The sequence below is a fragment of the Pyrgilauda ruficollis genome, unplaced genomic scaffold, assembly GCF_017590135.1.
Source record: "Pyrgilauda ruficollis isolate IOZ18807 unplaced genomic scaffold, ASM1759013v1 scaffold187, whole genome shotgun sequence".
NCBI lineage: Eukaryota > Metazoa > Chordata > Aves > Passeriformes > Passeridae > Pyrgilauda > Pyrgilauda ruficollis.
In genome coordinates this window covers 438,547-454,960 of record NW_024517762.1, presented here as the reverse complement: position 1 = coordinate 454,960, position 16,414 = coordinate 438,547, and the positions used below count along the sequence as shown (strand labels likewise).

Genomic DNA, 16,414 nt, shown 5'->3' with positions numbered 1-16,414 from the left:
CAAAGGGCAGAGCCAGAGAAGCAACACTTCCAGCTCCCAGCTCTACTCCTTTGGTATTCCAGGGTCTAATCCCAACTGGGCCAGTAGGATTTCCCCTTTGGTTGGTTCCTCACAACCAGCTGCTGATCCAGCACAGGCTGAGACCATGGCAAGGGCAGGAATATCCATCCCCTGGAGAGTGGCTGGGCATCCACAGGGGTTGTGGGGCACTGGAATCCCCCTCCAGCAGCCACCAGCACACAGGGACAAGCTGTTCCTTCCCCAGCTGATCCCAGTGGCATGCACCCCACTTCCTTCCCTTTATCAGAGGAATTTGGAAATAACCTTTTCCAGTGAGCCCTTTCTCACTGGATGGTGTTTTGAGTGTTATGAAGTTTATAGAAGCCCACAGAAGAGGGGTCCAAGGAGAGAGGAGTTCTGCTCCAAAGGAAGAGTTTTGCCCTAAGGGAAAAAGCCCCTCCAAGGGGAGATCTCTGCTCTCCAGCAGAACATCTCAGTGTCCCCCTGTGCTGGCTGGGGACAGTTTTTGGTCTCAGAGTCCTGGGCAGTGCTAAGGGGAAAAAATCCAAAACCAATTAAGGATAGAAAAATTAAGCGGAGAGCGCTTTGGGAAAACCTGGCTGTGTCAGGCTGCTCCTCCCTGTGCCCTGGAGCTGTGCCAAGGAGTGGCAGGGGGGTGGTGGCAGCAGTGACAGTGACAAGCTGGGCAGCTGCAGAGCAAGGAGCAGCAGGATCGCCCTGAGAGCGCCATGAGGGGTTTCCAGAGGGGCTCCCAGCTCCTGGCAGCTGCACTCCGGATCAGCCGGGTCCCCCGGGCACAGATCCGCTCCCACCCCCCCGAGAACCCGCTCTCTCCCGGTGTGAGTATTCTGGGGGGCTGGAAAAGTGGGGACAGCCCGGTTGGAGGGGCCCAAACCCTCTGTGTCAGGGCTAAATTGCTTTGGAAGGGGGTGGAAGCAAAAAGGGAAGGGGAGGAAAAGAAGGAATGTGCCTTCAGGTTCCAGCCCACACCCCACGGTGTCCATGCCCTGCTCCCCCCCCCCACACCCAGCTCCTGCTTCTGTTTGATTTTGTCCTTTCAGCCCCTTTTTAAACCTTTGAGTTTGGGGGTCCCCTGCAGCCCAGGGCAAGGGGCAGCAGTGACACTGGTGGTCCCTCAGGGCCAGATCCAGACCCTGCCCCCCTATCCTGGGACAGTCACCCCAAAGGGGTGTCCCCATGGGCAAGGACAGGAACTGCTGTCACTGCAGAGCCCAAGGTCCCTCTGACAGTCCCCCTGTGGGGACAGTCCCCCCCAAACCAGACCCTCCCAGGCTGGGTGAAACAAGCTGGAAAAAATGAGCTTTCCACCAAAATGCTGCCTGATTCCCCCTCCACCCCTTTATTTGGGGTTTTCCCTCTGCTGCCTTTCCAAGGTCTTCAAGAAAGGAGCTGCAGGAACCTGGAGAGGCTTTACCCAGGCAAATAAATCAAAGGAAGGTGCCAGTGTGGGAGGTTAATGCTCTCCTGGTTGCAGTGGGGAGACGAGGGGCTGCTGCTGGCTGCAATTCCCGTCCCAAAGTCACCTGAAAGTCAGGAACACTGCAGGCCCCGGCCACAGCCTCAAGGTCATGCACTGCTCCAGTGTCCCAGAGAAGCAACAAACCTGGAGAGCACCAGCTCCATCCACTGCCAGTGGGAACAGCTCTGCTCCCCAAAAGCCCCAGAGCAGGTGCCAAGGACTGGGGAGAGCACAGGGAAGCGAGCTGGGTGTGGTGTTGGACGGCAGCAGCGCAGCCATCCCGGGAGCCCTGTGTGCCATGGCCGTGGTGCAGCCATCCCACTGATTCCTGCTCCTTGTCCCCCTCAGGAACAAGCCGTGGCCCTCACTGTGATGTTCTCGTCCTTCCTGCTGCCCACAGCCTGGGTCCTGAGCAATATCTACAACTACAGGAGCAGGCCCGAGTGAGGAGTGGCAGGAGCAGGCTGATCCCTGCTGAGAGCATCCCGAGGGAAGAGGCCTCGGGACCGAGCCTTGCCGGGGATGGAACCCCCCGAGCCTGCTCATTAAAATCCACCTTTGCATTCAACAAGGGCTCTCTGGGTTTGCTCCATCCTGTAGGGAAGGAACTGGATCTGTGCCCGCTGCCCGGATGGCAGCACTCCTGCAGGGGCTGCCAGCAGGTCCCAAAGGGAAGGCACATTCCCTCTGGAGCCTCTACCACCTGCAGCACTGCGTGCACCCCGTCACCTCTCCCAGCACAAGCAAAGAAGCCATTCCAAGGTAAATTCCTGGCAGGAAACCACTCAAAGGCTGAAAGTGACATGAAAGTGACAGGCTGGGGGCTGCATGCCTGCCCACTCCCTGCCCTGCAGGAAGGGTCTTTCCACCCACCACATCCCAAATTACCTGTGCCAGGGAAGCAGCCAGCACTTGGAAGGTTTGGGTAGTGAGGGGTGCTTCCAGGTGTCTTGGAAAAGCCTCTAGAGCTGTCACAGATCCACAGATCTGACTCTCATTCCCAGGAGCTGCTCAGAGCTTCACAGCCAGGACAGTGCTCCCACAGCACTGGAGCTGTTGGAATGCTCCTGGGAGAAGCTGGTAGTGCTTCCCACAGTGACATTCCAGGTTTTGGATGCTGATCTCAAGCAGCAGCAGCCCCACAACCCAGTGACTCCAGTGGAGTTTCCTTTATTCCCTAAAGTGTAGCGACAGCCCTGGGAATGACGATGAGATCTGACTGGGAAGGAGACTGTGCTCCTTTAAGCCTCCTCGTCTCCTCAGCAATGAAATAAAGGGAGTATTTTCCTGACTGGAACACCTACTTCTTCCACACGCTCTCCTGAAGTCAGCAAAAGTGGCACCAGGAGTAAGCCTTGGAAGACAGGATGCAGTAGGAATGGGACAAGTTAAACCAAGTGGCAGGGCAGGGAAGAGGCAGGCAGTGGGCACTGAACAACCCCCATCCAGGAGGGAATTTCAGCCAAAAGGGCCTGGAGAGCAGCAGGAGGAAGGTGAGCAGGTGCAGACTCCAGTAATTCCATTTTGTCCTGTTTTCCAAAGTTTGTCTCCCTTGTGTGAGGCATCTCTGCACCAGTCCAGCATCAGCCACATGCTCCCTTCTCTTTCTTGCTGGATTAACACCCTCAGTCAAGGCTGGAAAAGCACAAAAATTCCAGCAGTGCCATTTGCTAATGACACCAGAGAACCAAACCGGTGAGGAAAGCTCCTGAATCCCAGGATTGGCAAGGTCTGACCGTGGAAACATGTTTTTAAAGGAATCAGCAGCAGCTCAGCCGCCAGGGATGGAGATGACACAGAACTCCCAAAAAGGGAAGGCAGAGACGTTTATTCCGGCAATGCCACTGCACCTCACCTGAGCACAAAGCGCTGGTGAAAGACACCCACCCCCTCAAGTGTATGGACACACCCACTAACCAGGAATCCCGGGAAAAGCCTTGGATGGAGCAAACACTCCCTCTGCTGCAGAGGAGGAGGGGCGGAGGGAAGCAGGGCCAAGGGGGGAGGAAGAGGATTTGGGGAATGCTGCCTCAGGCTGCTGCAGGGGCAGGGGGAGAGGGCAGCGGGACAGGCTGTGTCCCCTAAGGCCAAGACCCCTTGGATCCTGCACTAGGACGCCACCCTCCCGCAGCAGCTGGAGGCAGGAGGGATCAGGAGTGATCCATCCCCCCAGAGCCTGGCCTGCCAGCAGAGGGAAAGCTTGGCTCGAGCACCAAAGGGTCACACAGCAAAAGGCCACGTCCTCGTCCTCCTGCTCGCCACATCCCAGGCTGCTCCTGCTCTGCCCACCCACCCCTCCAGGGATTCAGTACAGTCAGTGCTCTGAGCGCTGCCGGCCTCAGGAGCAGCAGGAATCTCTCTCCTCTATGTCAGGATGTCGTGGGCTTGGTGCTCCACCAGCATCTCCATGCTCCGCACGTCCGTGCACCAGAACTCCAGGCGATCCTTCATCCCTTTGATCTGCAAGGCAAGGCCACAGGAACAGAGTGCCTCAGCTCCTGGGAATGCCCACAGGCTCCTTCTCACACCTGAGAGCTCAAACCATCCCTCAAAGCCCCCCACACTGAGAAAGGGAGATGCTCCACCCCTGGAAGTGTTCCAGGCCAGGTTGGATGGGGCTTGGAACAACCTGGTTTAGTGGAAGGTGTCCCTGCCCATGGATGGTCTTTAAGGTCCCTCCCAACCATCCTGAGGGGCTTGGAACAACCTGGTTTAGTGGCAGGTGTCCCTGCCCATGGATGGCCTTTAAGGTCCCTCCCATCCTGGGATTCTGGGATTAACAGCTTCTACCAGCAAAACAGCAAGGGTTAAACTGAAATGCACCACAGGAATTGTCTGCAGCTGGAATTCCAGGCACTCATTTTTGGGTTTGAAGGTAAAGACACCCTGCACAGTCTCCTTAAGTGTTAGAAGGATGAACTTGAGAAGCTCAACAGCTCCATTATATCCTGGACTTCTCTCTTCCCAAGAGGAATGTGCCTCCTACATCCCTGAAATTCCCAGAAGTTGTTTCAAGCATTTAAGAATGAGGCCTGCATCCTTCTGGAAAACACAGCCATGGCTTCTGTGTTCCATGGTGTTTGTGTGGCTTTCACAAGGGACAGGCAGCCCTGTCCTGTCCCACCTCCTGCAAGGTTTCTGGGTGAAACACCCCAGGGGCAAAGCCAAGCTCCCAAGGAGGCTCATTCCCAAGCCATGACTCATCCCAGGTCACCTCAGCTGGCCCAGCTGGAGCTGGTGGCCATTACCTGCTGCAGGTCCAGCACCCGTGGCTGCACCCACGTCATGTGCACCCTCTTGTCCACCTCGTCGATGCTGCCCTTCACCAGCCCCACCGAGAGCGCCTTCATCACCAGCAGCTCCACCTGGAAACACAGACAGTCCTGGGAAATGACCCACATCGCCCCATTTTCCCCCTGAGATGAGTAAACTCGGCATCTTCACATGAGATCCCCTCAGAATCCAGGGCAGCAGCTCTCACAGCTGTCCCCTTTCAGGTGACAGAACTACCTCGAGACTCAGCACCTCGACACAGAGGAGTTCTCCCTAAAAATGGATTTCAGAGTTTTTTAGTTTTTTTTAGCTCTTTTTCCCTAAAACTACATTTATTTTCTTTTCTCTGAAATCCAAAGAAGAACAAGGCAGTGGAAAAAGCCAAAAGCCACTGTCTCCAAGCAGCAGGTGTGAGTTGGTCTCTTCTCCCAGGGACCAAGTGACAGGACAAGAGGAAATGGCCTCAAGCTGCACCAGGGGAGGTTCAGGTTGAACATCAGGAAGAATTTCTTCATGGGAAGGGGCTGCCCAGGGAGGTGTTGCAGTCCCCATCCCTGGAGGTCTCCAAGGAATGACTGCATGTGGCACTCAGTGCTCTGTGCACAAGCTGGACTTGATGATCTCAGAACCTTTTTCCAGCCTAAGTGATTCTGGGGTTCTGTGTGGTTCAGGTCTATCCAGGCACTCTCAGAGCTCCAGGGTGTAACCTGGGCATTACCAAGGGTGTCTAACCACAAACTCACCTCGTTGACGGTGACTTTGGCACTCTTGGCAATCTCCTCGAAGGTGAGCTGGCGGTGGTTGGCCGGGCGGGTGAAAGTCATCTGAATCCAGGGAACAAACGAAAAAAACAACCCCACAGGGTTTTAGGGATTCCCACAGTGCACAGAGCCTCCCCCAAACTGCCCTGCCCAGTCTCACTCTGCACTGGCAACTGCATTTCTCATGCTTAATCAAAATAAGTCAAACAGGAACGTTTTACACTAGCATGGAGACAACAGAGCCTTCCAGTGGGAAGAAGGGACTGTTTCAGTTTATCCATCAGGGAAAGGACCCTCAGTCCTTGGGAAACAAAGATGTTGAACTGTTTTCTAAAAGTTTTTTTTTTTTATCCTGGAACATACTGCAGACACCACCCCTGAAGGATTGCTCTCCCCCTCCTCCATACCACAGAATGGACCTTCCACTATCCCAGGTTGCTCCAAGCCCTGTTCAACCTGGCCTTGGACACTTCCAGGGATCCAGGGGCAGCCACAGCTTCTCTGTGCTGTGTGACCTGTGCCAGGACCTCCCCACCCCCACAGGGAAGATAGTCTGCCCAATATCCCACCTAACCTTCTGTCAGAGAAGCCATTCCCCCTTGTCCTGGCACCCCACGCAAGAGCCACCCTGAAGCTAGGGACAAGCAGCCCAGCACGAGGTGTTTTCCCTCATGGCACCTGCCTGTGGCTCCATCTACAGGCAAAATCCACACTGAACTTCCTGTATCCAGGAGTTCCTGCAGGTGAGCGACCAGACACACTGAGCGCATCCCAGCTCACCTCCATGAGACACAACAGCTGGATCTTCTGCAGCAGGAGCGCTTCGTTGGCAGCCAGGTCAGGCTGTGAGGGGAGAAATGGCACTAAATCAGGTCAGGATTACATTTTCTCCCCATCCTGGGGCAGAACAGCTTTACATACAGGAATAAATACCTGGGAGGGTTCATTTAAGGGGAAGGAGCCCACACACCAGCCAGGAATGGTTCCAGAAATCAATCCAAGTGCCAGTGAATTCACAAATCCACTGCTATGCCAGTGATTCCTAGCATAGCCAGTGCAGGTAACATCCAACATCACTGTTTCCCCCCACACTTCCCAGAACAGGAGGGAAAACCACTGTTTTCCACTGGAAGCACTCCACAGGGAAGCCAAAAGAAAACTAACTATGTGTATCAAGATGGAATAACCACTCCTAGGCTCCGATCACAATTGCACCAGTGCTCCAGAGCCAGGAATGAGGCAAAGCTGACTAAGAAAAAGCCCACAGACTCCCAAGTGTCAGGTGGAAATCCCAAGCCTGGGCCTTCAGCAGTCCCAGAGCCCTCACCTGCTGCCCCCAGGCCGACTTGAGGGCCTGGAAGGTCTCCACGTTGCCGCTGTTGAAGGCGAAGAGGGTGTCAATGAGCCACTGCCGGTCCGTGCTGCGCAGGGACTCCAGCACGGGGTGCATCAGCTGCAGGGACAGGCAGGGGGCTGTCAGCAGCGGAACACCAGCTCCTGGGGCTCCAGGGATGAAAGGATGTGGCAGCACTCACCAGCTCCCCAAAGTTGTAGACACCTTCTCCCAGCAGCCCGGCCAGCCCCAGGGTGAAGGCTCTCTCCTGTTGCTCTGATACTGGATAAAAAAAAACCAAACCAAAATAAAAATAATTTGGATGAAAAAATACCCAAACCAAAACCACTACAGGTAACAAAATACCTTAACCAAAAATAATTGGTATGAAAAAAAAAACCAAGCCAAAAATACTTTGGATAAAGCACCACTTTAAGCTCCATTGAGCCCTCCCTCACCTACATTAAACTATTCCCAGCCCTCATCTTCCCCCACACTGTCTGAAATTCAGGAGTCTGCAGTAACCACAGCAGAGAAAAACTGCTTTTTGAATCCAGAGTAAAGATTTTTGGGAATTGGAACAAACTTGTCCTTCTGGGAGGGGCATCCCCCTTTTCCCCCAGTGCAACTCAGGAGCAGCTCCTCAGGGGTCACTCCTCAATCCAGCCACACCTCGGATCCACCACAGCACAGCCAAAACGACACGCAGGGAAAACCTCAGCCAGGGCACTTATTTGGGTTGGGGGGATGAGGCAGAGCATGGAAGGTGGGATTTCCCCTGGGCAGGAGTTACCTGGCAGGTCCTTGACCTCGATGCAGCCCAGGAAGCGCAGCGCATCCTTGTAGTAGGCGGCGTGGTTGCCCACGGTCTGGTAGTACTTGCTGGAGAGGTCGTAGAAGCGGCTGTGCACTGAGGTCACCCCGGGGAGGGTGTTCAGCATCTCCTCCACCTCCTCGATGGTCTCCTGGGGAGGACGAGACCTGGCTCTTACAGATCCCAGCTCTGAGGATGGCAGCCTTCCCAAGGGATCCCCGGTGACATCACAGGCAAAGCCACCATCGCTCCCACACCTTCCCTGTGGGGGTGTTGGGGCCCTGGCACAGGAAAGCTGTGGCTGCCCCATCCCTGGAAGTGTCCAAGACCAGGGTGGAGCAACCTGGGATAGTGAAAGGTGTCCCTGCCCATGACTGGGTCATCTTCAAGATCCCTTCCAACCCAAACCATTCCAGGATTCCACCAGCCAAACCCATCCCTCTGCCTAAGAGAACCAAAGCTGCCCTGCCTGAAAAACATCATTTTGGGTTTAAAAGATGGTTTTAAAACCAGCCCAGGATGACAAACCCCACGTACTTCGCTCAGGCGACAACACCACAGGTCACCGTGAGCGGCTCCCGCATCCTGGTGAGCTCACAAGCCCCTCAGGGCCGGGAGCTGGGATAACCAAGGAATGTCACAGCACCCCAAACTCCCCAGCCCAGGCCACCCCTCACCTTGGTGACCTGCAGGTCCCCGATGTTGAGCTTGAGGGCCCCGATGGCTGTTTTGCACAGGATCACGGCCTCGTCGCTGCTCTTCACCTGCGGGGACACAGGGACCTGCTCAGAGTGCCACCTGCAGCCAGCTGTGCTACAGGGGCTGGATAAATGCCACTTGTGACCGTTTTCCTGCATTCAAATCCCCGTGGAAAGGTGCTGCTGTCCAGCACAGGTGACACACATGCCAGTGACTCTTGGCCTGCTTGGAGGCAAAACCCACCAAGAGCAACTTCCAACATACCTTTTCCCGGGTCTTCTCCAGAAAAGTCAGGGCCACATTGGGATCTGGAGTAGAGGGAAAAACAGATTTAAATGAGCAGCTCTCGTGGAGCTAAACCTCGCCTGCCAAGCCGCCTTTGACAGGATTCCTGATGGCTGGAATATGGCTTTTCCATGGTGTACCCTCAGCCTGCAGCAGCTGCTGCCAGGTAAGCTGGGCTTTTCCCCACCAACCCCCTCTCCAGGGAAGCTGTGGACTTCCTACTCCAGGGATCAACAACAACTTAAGCTTTCTAAGCCAGCACTTTCCCTTCCCAACACAGCACAACAACTTCCCATCCAAGACTGACCCATGCCTGGCCACCTTCCAGAGGTCACAACAGGACAGGGAAGAGGGGAGGACACGCACCTGTCATCTGCCGGACCACGTGCAGGATAATCTCCACCAGGGACAGGGGGTTCACCCTGCAGGGAGCAGCTCAGAGTCAGCACGGGTCCCCCAAGCCCCCCAGGTGGCCCCCGAGCCCCCCAGGTGGCCCCCAGTAACTCACCTGTGCTCAAACTCGCTGATGAAGTTCTCGTAGAGCTGCGGGGACAAGGACAGGGACACTCAGGGCAAAGGACACGCCAGTTCAGAGCTCCTCACCGTTATTTCCTCTCTATTCCAGCTCATTTGAACATCCCTGGAAGTGCTGGACAGGGCTCTGGGCCAACTGGGCTAGTGGAAGGTGTCCCTTCCAGGGAGGGTGGAACATGATGATCCTCAAGGTCTCTTCCAACCCACACCATTCAAATCCCACAATCCTATCAGTTTTCCAGAAAATGAGGCATCCCATACAGAAATTCCAGCACTGTTCAGAATCCAGAATTGCTCATTTTATCAAATTCTATCCCCACAGGCTTCTTCCAATGAACACCCATCCTGCACTTGCAAACCTCTTGCTAAAATATGGAATGAAAAAAAAAAAAATCTCCCCGCAACTCTCAAAAAGAAAAATTTTAGGTAAGTGAAGTAAAGAATTGCTTTGAAGCTTCTGAGCATGAGACATTTAACTTTAGTAGAATTTCCACACAGTCACCAGTGCAAACACCCCAGGAGCTGAACCCACCCAGGTCAGTAATTCTCCAAGAGAATTAGGAAAGAGACAAGCCGCAGGCTGAGTTTTTCCTGGTACAAAAAGCCGGGAAAGCCGGGAAGAGTCCGCTCACCTTGATGAGCCCATCTCCCTGGGCGAAGCAGGGGTCCTGCACGAAGTCCAGCACCTGCAGAGTGAGCTGGTGCCACAGCCTGGGGACACAGAACAGCCCCGTGAGCCCAGCGCCGCCGCCCCGTGCACATCCCGGCCGTGCCCAGCGGGACTGACGAGGGGCCGGGACCCCCTGACCGGGGCACACACCGCCGGAGTCACCTCCCGGGCGGCTAACGAGGCGGCTAAGGGGAGCGGGCCCGGCCGGGCCCCGCCAGGGCTCCTCAGCCGGGCGGGCCGGGCCGCGCCGGGCTCCGGGACCCAGGGCGGGCGATCCCCCCGCACCCCGTCCCCGCTCACTTCTTGTTGTAGAGCTCCTCGAGGCGGTGCCACACGGCGGCCTGGCCCGGCCCCGCGCTCTGGCTCTGCTGCAGGAAGCCCGGCACGTCCTTCATGGCGGCGGCGGCGGGGCCCGGACGGAGCCGGGGCCGGGACCGGGACCGGAGCGAGGAGGCCGCGCCGTCCCCGCCGTGCGCACTCACTTCCGGCCGCGCGGGGCACGCCGGGTACCGTAACGCCGCGATGGAGCGCGGCGGGGCGCGGGCGCTGCTGGCGGCCGGTGAGCGCCGGGGCCGGGGGGAGCGCCGGGAGCCCCGGGCCGGCCCCAGCACCGCTCTGCTCTCTTGCAGCCTGGAGGAGCCTGTGGGAGCGCGGGCCCCGCCACGGCGGCAGCGCGGCACGGGCCGCCCGGTGCGGCGGGCACGGGAAGGGGCTGGCCGGCGGCGGAGCCCGCAGGTAGGTGGGGAATGCCCGGCTGGGGCTGGAGCATCCCTGCGGGAAGGGGAGCACGGGAATCGGTGCTGCGATGGGATGTGCTCCCGTGGTGGAGGATGTCCCGTCCCCGTCTAAGCAGGGACATCGCTCTGGGAGCAAGGCTGGCCTGGGAGCCCGGAGAGCAGGGATCTGCAGGGAAAGCTCAGTGGTTTTCCAAGACTGTGAGTTCAGCTCCCCGGGAATCCGGTGTGACAGGGCAGAGCCGTATCCTTGTGACAGCAGGGAAAGGCAGTGCGGTGTCACGTCCCTGGGAAGGCGCTGTCACTCCCTGTGACAGCAGGGTAAGGCAGGGTCACATCCCTTGGAAGGCAGAGCCACATCCCTGTGACAGCAGGCTAAGGCAGTGCAGTGTCACATCCCTGGGAAAGCAATGTCATGTCCCTGCAAAGGAACTGTCACATCCCAAAGAAGGCAGAGCTGACCAGCCTGGGCCTGGAAACACTTCCAGCTCTGTCCTTGCTCCTCGGGCTTGCCAAGCTCTCCTGGCTCTCCCCATGCCTGGTCTGGACTGTGCACAATGCCCTGCTCCAGCAGCTCTAATTTTCTGGGAGAAGCTGTTCCCTGCTGATAATGACTGTTCCCGAACTGCTAATGACTGTTCCCAGATGATAATGGCTGTTCCCAGCCCAGCTGGGCACAGGGCTGTGATTCCTTTGGACATGGACACACAGAGCCCAAGGGGAGAACAGGGACATGACAGTGACTGTGCTCACCTGGGCAGGGTGACACATCACCCTGAGAGAAACTTGTTGATCTCAGGACACAGCAGGGTCTCCTGGATCCCAGAGGAGTGTAAATCATCACTGAGATTGATGATTCCCAGTGGGTCCAGCCTTGGGTCCATCCCTGTCCAAAAACCCCCTCACAGGAATACTGGTGATTTGGTATTTTAGATCCACATAAGGAATTGCTGAGGGACGTGTCTGCTCCAGGGTTTGAGTTGGACTAACAGCCAAGCTTTCTCCTAGTAAAGCCCAAGCACAATCCTGCCCAGAGAAGAGCTTTCTGTGGAATTTTTGGGTGATTTTCTCCCCCCTGAGCCAAAGCCACTGTCTGTTCTCTCAGTGCTGTGCTTCCCCCTGTTCCGAGCAGGATCCAAGGCTCCAGGCCCTTCTGTGTCAGCGCAGCTGCCAGAGCCATTTTGGGCAGGTGGGGAGGTGACAAGGGGAAGGAGAAGCTCACCTTGAAGGACGTGGCCGAGCTGCTCCGGAAGAAGGAATGTCGGCGCGTGGTGGTGATGGCTGGCGCCGGGATCAGCACGCCCAGCGGCATCCCGGACTTCAGGTGATGCCTCTGTCCTTGGAGGTCTGAGGTCTTGTCCGTGGAAAGGGTGATTAAACATTGGATGGGGCTGCCCAGGGAGGTGCTGGAGTCACCATCCCTGGAGGTGTCCGAGGAACGACCGGACGTGGCACTCGTGGACATGGCACTCATGCTGTTGTTGACAAGGTGGTGATGCATCACAGGCTGGACAGGTTGATGCTCTTGGAGGTCTCTTCCAACCTCACTGATCCTGGGATTCTGTCTCCAGCCCAGGTCCCACTGCAGCCCCTCTCAGCTGCCCCCTGTCCCCGCAGGTCCCCTGGGAGCGGCCTGTACAGCAACCTGGAGCAGTATGACATCCCCTACCCCGAGGCCATCTTTGAGCTGGGGTATTTCTTCGTCAACCCCAAGCCCTTCTTCACCCTGGCCAAGGAGCTCTATCCTGGCAACTACCGCCCCAATTCCGCCCACTATTTCCTCCGGCTGCTGCACGACAAGGGGCTGCTCCTGCGCCTCTACACCCAGAACATCGACGGGCTGGAGAGAGGTGAGCTCCCTCTTCCCACCTCCAGCAGCAGCTCCAAGAGTTGAGGGGAGAAGCAGGACTGGGGAGATGCACACAGGGAGGCTCTGGCTCAGTCCTTTCCCACACACTGTATTCCAGTGGCTGGGATCCCTCCTGACAGGCTGGTGGAAGCCCATGGCACCTTTGCCACTGCCACCTGTACGGTATGTCAGAGGAACTTCCCCGGAGAGGACTTCAGGGTGAGTGGGCCCAGCTGGGCATCAACACAATTAACACATGGAGACATTAATTACTACAGCAATGACAGGTCCAAACCTGTTCTTTTGCCCTCGGGGACAGGAGGTTTATGGAGGGGACCAGGTTTGGGGTTGGGCGTTGCTCTGAGGACACGTGGTGGTTCTGAACCCCTGTGACAGGCAGGTTTGGGGTCTCTCCTTTCACGGGGACAGGGTCCCTGTGACAGGCATTTTTGGGGTCTCTCCTTTCAGGGAGATGTCATGGGGGACAGGATCCCTCGCTGCCGTGTCTGCACCGGAGTGGTCAAGCCTGACATCGTGTTCTTCGGCGAGCAGCTCCCACAGCGCTTCCTCCTGCACCTCACAGACTTCCCCATGGCAGACCTGCTCTTCGTCATCGGGACATCCCTGGAGGTCTGGAAATAAGGGAAACCCCTGGGAAAACCTCACATGGAAAACAGGGCCTGAAGGGACTCCAGAGGGGAGAGAGGGCTTAGAGAAGGCGAGAAAATAGGTTAGGGAGGTGAAATTTGAGGTGGAGGGTAAGAAATAGGGTGGAGGTGCTCTGAGGTTTCCCTCTGGAAAGCAGGTGTGCACCTGGAGAGCTGAGGAAAGGCCACCAGGTAACTGGTGACACTGTGACCTGTTCAGAGCCGGGGTGGCTGAGCGGTTCCAAGCCGAGAGTGGCAGGAACTGGCGGCCCTGGCAGGGTGACTGTCCCTGTGCCTCCGGGTTCCCCCTCAGGTGGAGCCCTTTGCCAGCCTGGCCGGAGCCGTGCGCAGCTCCGTGCCGCGGGTGCTCATCAACCGGGAGCTCGTGGGCCCCTTTGCGTGGCAGCAGCGCCACAACGACGTGGCCCAGCTCGGGGACGTGGTCGGCGGCGTCGAGAAGCTGGTGGAGCTGCTGGGCTGGAACGAGGAGATGCAAACACTGATCCAGAAGGAGAAAGAGAAGGTGGGAAGAGGCTCAGACCCCCAGCTCCTCCCTCAGCCCCTGAGTTCCCTGTGCTGGAGTTACGCACAGCAGTGGGTTTGTGCTTGCTGGGGTCACGTTGCACAGAAAAGTGCAAAAAACCCCATTCCAACCCAAACCTGAGTGCTGTTTCACAACCAGTGTGCCAGGGCACACTGGTTGCTGTGGGCTCAGTGTGGGAAGACATGGATCTGCCAGTCCCAGATGAGTTAGGAACATGGAAAAGGACAGGATTTGAAAAATCCTGAAAGCAGTGACCCTCTCAGGGACTGAGAAGCTTCCAGTTATGTCACCTGGTGTGTGATTTTTCTCAGACAAACCCTGTAGCTGTAGCTGGAGGTGCAGATTCCAGGGGGTGGGAGTAACCAGACAGGAATGCCCTTGGCCAGCAGTGCTGGGCTGTGAGGCAGCAGAGCCTCAACACAGAACTGGGATGCTCCACAGGGAGCACTTTCCTTGGTGAAGGGGAGAGGCTGGAAACTGGCCCCTACAGTCTCTTCATGGCTGTGCTTCCACTTTCAGAGGTTCCTCTGGAGTAATGAGCAATAGGAAAGAGGGAAGGGAGGCTCCAGTTGTGCTGAGACCCAACCAGTGCTGCCATGGCCAGACAGGGAGTGGAGTTCCTGCTCCTACTCCACTTGGCAGTGATGAATCCTTAAATTGACTTTTTTCCCCACCATTCTCACATCTGTAACCTTCTAGGATCTTCAGGAGTGAGAAACTGCAGGGGAACAAGTTCATAATTACTTGGAGCTAAGTCTTGATGTTAATTAATTACTACATTCCTTTAGACCACTGGGAGGTTTTTTCCACATTTGACATCAAACACAGCTGTATTTTTTAGTGACTTCATAAAATCTGGCTTCAAGATTCCAGTTGTAACATCCAGGTTGTTCTTACTTTCCTCAGATTATGCAGCAGGATTGAGTAGGAATTCTTAGCCTTTTCGCCAGGTTTTTGATTTTTCAGTACCAACATTTTGGGGACCAGCCAGCCCTTGGCTTGATGTTTGTGCTGCTCTGAATCTCTGAGGGAGAATGCTGATGCAACAGTGATGGAGGAAAACCAGTTGCTTGGAGCAACCTGGACTAGTGGAAAGTGTCCCTGTCCATGGCCAGGAGTGGGACTGGATGAGCTTTAAGGTCCTTTCCAAGCCAAACCATTTTGGGATTCCAGGATTCTGTGGGGATGGTGCTGGGGCTGAAATGTTGGATGCTCCCTGGCAAGCACTGGTCTCTGTTTCCAGCTGGATGCCAAGGACAAGTAGGAGGTGCTCCTGTCACCTCTCAGCCCACCACCTGAGGATGTCCAGCCATGAGTGTCACCAGCAAGTGTCCAAGGGCCTGGGGGCTCGTGCCAGCACATCCGACGAGCTCTGTGTCTGCAGCTGGCTGTTTGGATCTCCCTCCTTCCAAGCCCTCAGAGGCACTGGTTCTGTGGAGCAGGAGCTGGAATACCATGAAGGTCAGGCCAGGACAGCCTGGAGAGTGTTTTCCAGCTCCCACCGGGCTGAGCATCCAGCTCCTGTCACAGCTCCTCCCCAGCCACTGTTCTCTTGGCCATGATCCTCAGCTGCTGCAGGCTGTGTTTAGTCTTCCATGAAATCTCTGCTAATCAGGGGACAAGCCAGGGGCGGGGGGGCTGCCCCCCATTCCCATTCCAGCTCAAGCTGCTGGGGAATTTTTGAATCACTGGAGTGTTAATTATTTAATAATAAAGAGACAATTCATTTCTGGATGTCACCTGAGGGGTTTTCCGTAAAGTCACATCTGTCCCCACCACTGTTTCACCTGCTTTTTGGTACCTTTTTTCCCCTTTTTCCCCCTCACACAAGTGCCTTTCCCTGCTGTAGATGCCATCCTGGCAGGTGGCAGTGCCACAGGGCTGCAGCCACGTCCTGCTCTGTCCCACACCTGCCACAACACAATGCAGAGCCTTGTGGCACATCCACACTGGAAATGGTGGGGTTTTTAACCATCCCCTGCTGCCCCCAAAACAGAGTTCCATGATTCTATGAACACCTCCTCCCGAAACACCCAGTGCCAAGCTCAGCCCCTGCTCCAGGGCATTCCAGGCCAGGCCTGGCAGCTGTTCTTAGGGATTTAAGCACTCTGGAAAATTGAAACAATATCAGAAGCAGCTGCATTAAAAACACCAAACCCCCCTTTTGCACATAAAGCTTAGGAAAGCTTCAACAGCTGGGAAGGGATCGGGGTCTGTGTCTGTGCCTGCACCCAGAAGGGCTGGGGGGGGCAGTGTTTGCTAGTTAAAAAAAAAGAAATAAAGAGAAAGATGCAATTGGCCTAAAAGCTCACACTGTGACACAGCAGGGCTGTCCCCAGCCCAGCAGCCTGGAATGGCACTTGGGGGTCAGTCAGGAACTAAACAGGAACAGAAACAATCATCCAGGTTGGGAAAGATCTCCAAAATCATCGAGTCAAACCTGTGACTGATCCCCACCTTGTCACCAGCCCACAGCACTGAGTGCCATGTCCAGGCCTTCCCTGAACATCTCCAGGGATAGGAACTCCACAGCTCCCTGAGCAGCCCTTTCCATGAGGAAATTCTTACTGATATGCAACCTGAACCACCCCTGGCAGAGCTTGAGACCGTTTCTTCTTGTCCCATCCCTTGCTCCCTGGGAGCTGCACCCTCCTGTCAGAGTTGTGCAGAGGCAGAAGGTCCCCCCTGAGCCTCCATTTCTCCAGGCTGAGCCCCCTCAGCTCCTTGTGCTCCAGACCCTTCTCCAGCTCCGTTCCCTCCCTTGGACATA

At 56.2% G+C, this 16,414-nt stretch overlaps 2 protein-coding genes and 1 long non-coding RNA gene across 3 annotated transcripts; 2 read left to right on the top strand and 1 right to left on the bottom strand.

The window, feature by feature from the left end:
- Positions 1-633: 633 nt before the first annotated feature.
- On the top strand, positions 634-2,069 carry LOC121352279. The gene is made up of 2 exons (XR_005954909.1): positions 634-860; positions 1,850-2,069. It is a non-coding gene; the product is annotated as an uncharacterized LOC121352279 (long non-coding RNA).
- Positions 2,070-3,310: 1,241 nt separating this feature from the next.
- On the bottom strand, positions 3,311-10,368 carry PSMD13 (proteasome 26S subunit, non-ATPase 13). Its single transcript, XM_041465083.1, has 13 exons — positions 10,171-10,368; positions 9,833-9,911; positions 9,175-9,209; positions 9,033-9,088; positions 8,646-8,689; positions 8,360-8,446; positions 7,662-7,833; positions 7,071-7,150; positions 6,863-6,988; positions 6,316-6,378; positions 5,518-5,598; positions 4,750-4,866; positions 3,311-3,961 (listed from the first exon to the last, which is right to left on the bottom strand). Exons 1-13 carry the CDS (start codon positions 10,263-10,265, stop codon positions 3,866-3,868), a joined length of 1,131 nt encoding a protein of 376 aa, XP_041321017.1. The 5' UTR covers positions 10,266-10,368; the 3' UTR covers positions 3,311-3,865.
- Positions 10,369-10,410: 42 nt separating this feature from the next.
- Positions 10,411-15,378, top strand: SIRT3 (sirtuin 3). The gene is made up of 8 exons (XM_041465084.1): positions 10,411-10,429; positions 10,500-10,605; positions 11,737-11,928; positions 12,222-12,454; positions 12,572-12,672; positions 12,922-13,083; positions 13,414-13,623; positions 14,888-15,378. Exons 3-8 carry the CDS (start codon positions 11,882-11,884, stop codon positions 14,906-14,908), a joined length of 774 nt encoding a protein of 257 aa, XP_041321018.1. The 5' UTR covers positions 10,411-10,429; positions 10,500-10,605; positions 11,737-11,881; the 3' UTR covers positions 14,909-15,378.
- Positions 15,379-16,414: the final 1,036 nt, after the last annotated feature.

What these genes read in the sequence shown, in the direction of transcription:
- SIRT3 (XM_041465084.1), top strand. Translation starts at nt 11,882, where the DNA reads ATGGCTGGCGCCGGGATCAGCACGCCCAGCGGCATCCCGGACTTCAG. An exon ending in CATCGACGGGCTGGAGAGAG is followed by an intron (nt 12,455 to 12,571) that starts GTGAGCTCCCTC and finishes ACTGTATTCCAG; the next exon opens with TGGCTGGGATCCCTCCTGAC. An exon ending in TCATCGGGACATCCCTGGAG is followed by an intron (nt 13,084 to 13,413) that starts GTCTGGAAATAA and finishes GTTCCCCCTCAG; the next exon opens with GTGGAGCCCTTTGCCAGCCT.
- PSMD13 (XM_041465083.1), bottom strand. Translation starts at nt 10,265, where the DNA reads ATGAAGGACGTGCCGGGCTTCCTGCAGCAGAGCCAGAGCGCGGGGCCG. An exon ending in GAGGAGCTCTACAACAAGAA is followed by an intron (nt 9,912 to 10,170) that starts GTGAGCGGGGAC and finishes CTGTGTCCCCAG; the next exon opens with GCTGTGGCACCAGCTCACTC. An exon ending in CCAAAGTCACCGTCAACGAG is followed by an intron (nt 4,867 to 5,517) that starts GTGAGTTTGTGG and finishes CTGTGTTTCCAG; the next exon opens with GTGGAGCTGCTGGTGATGAA.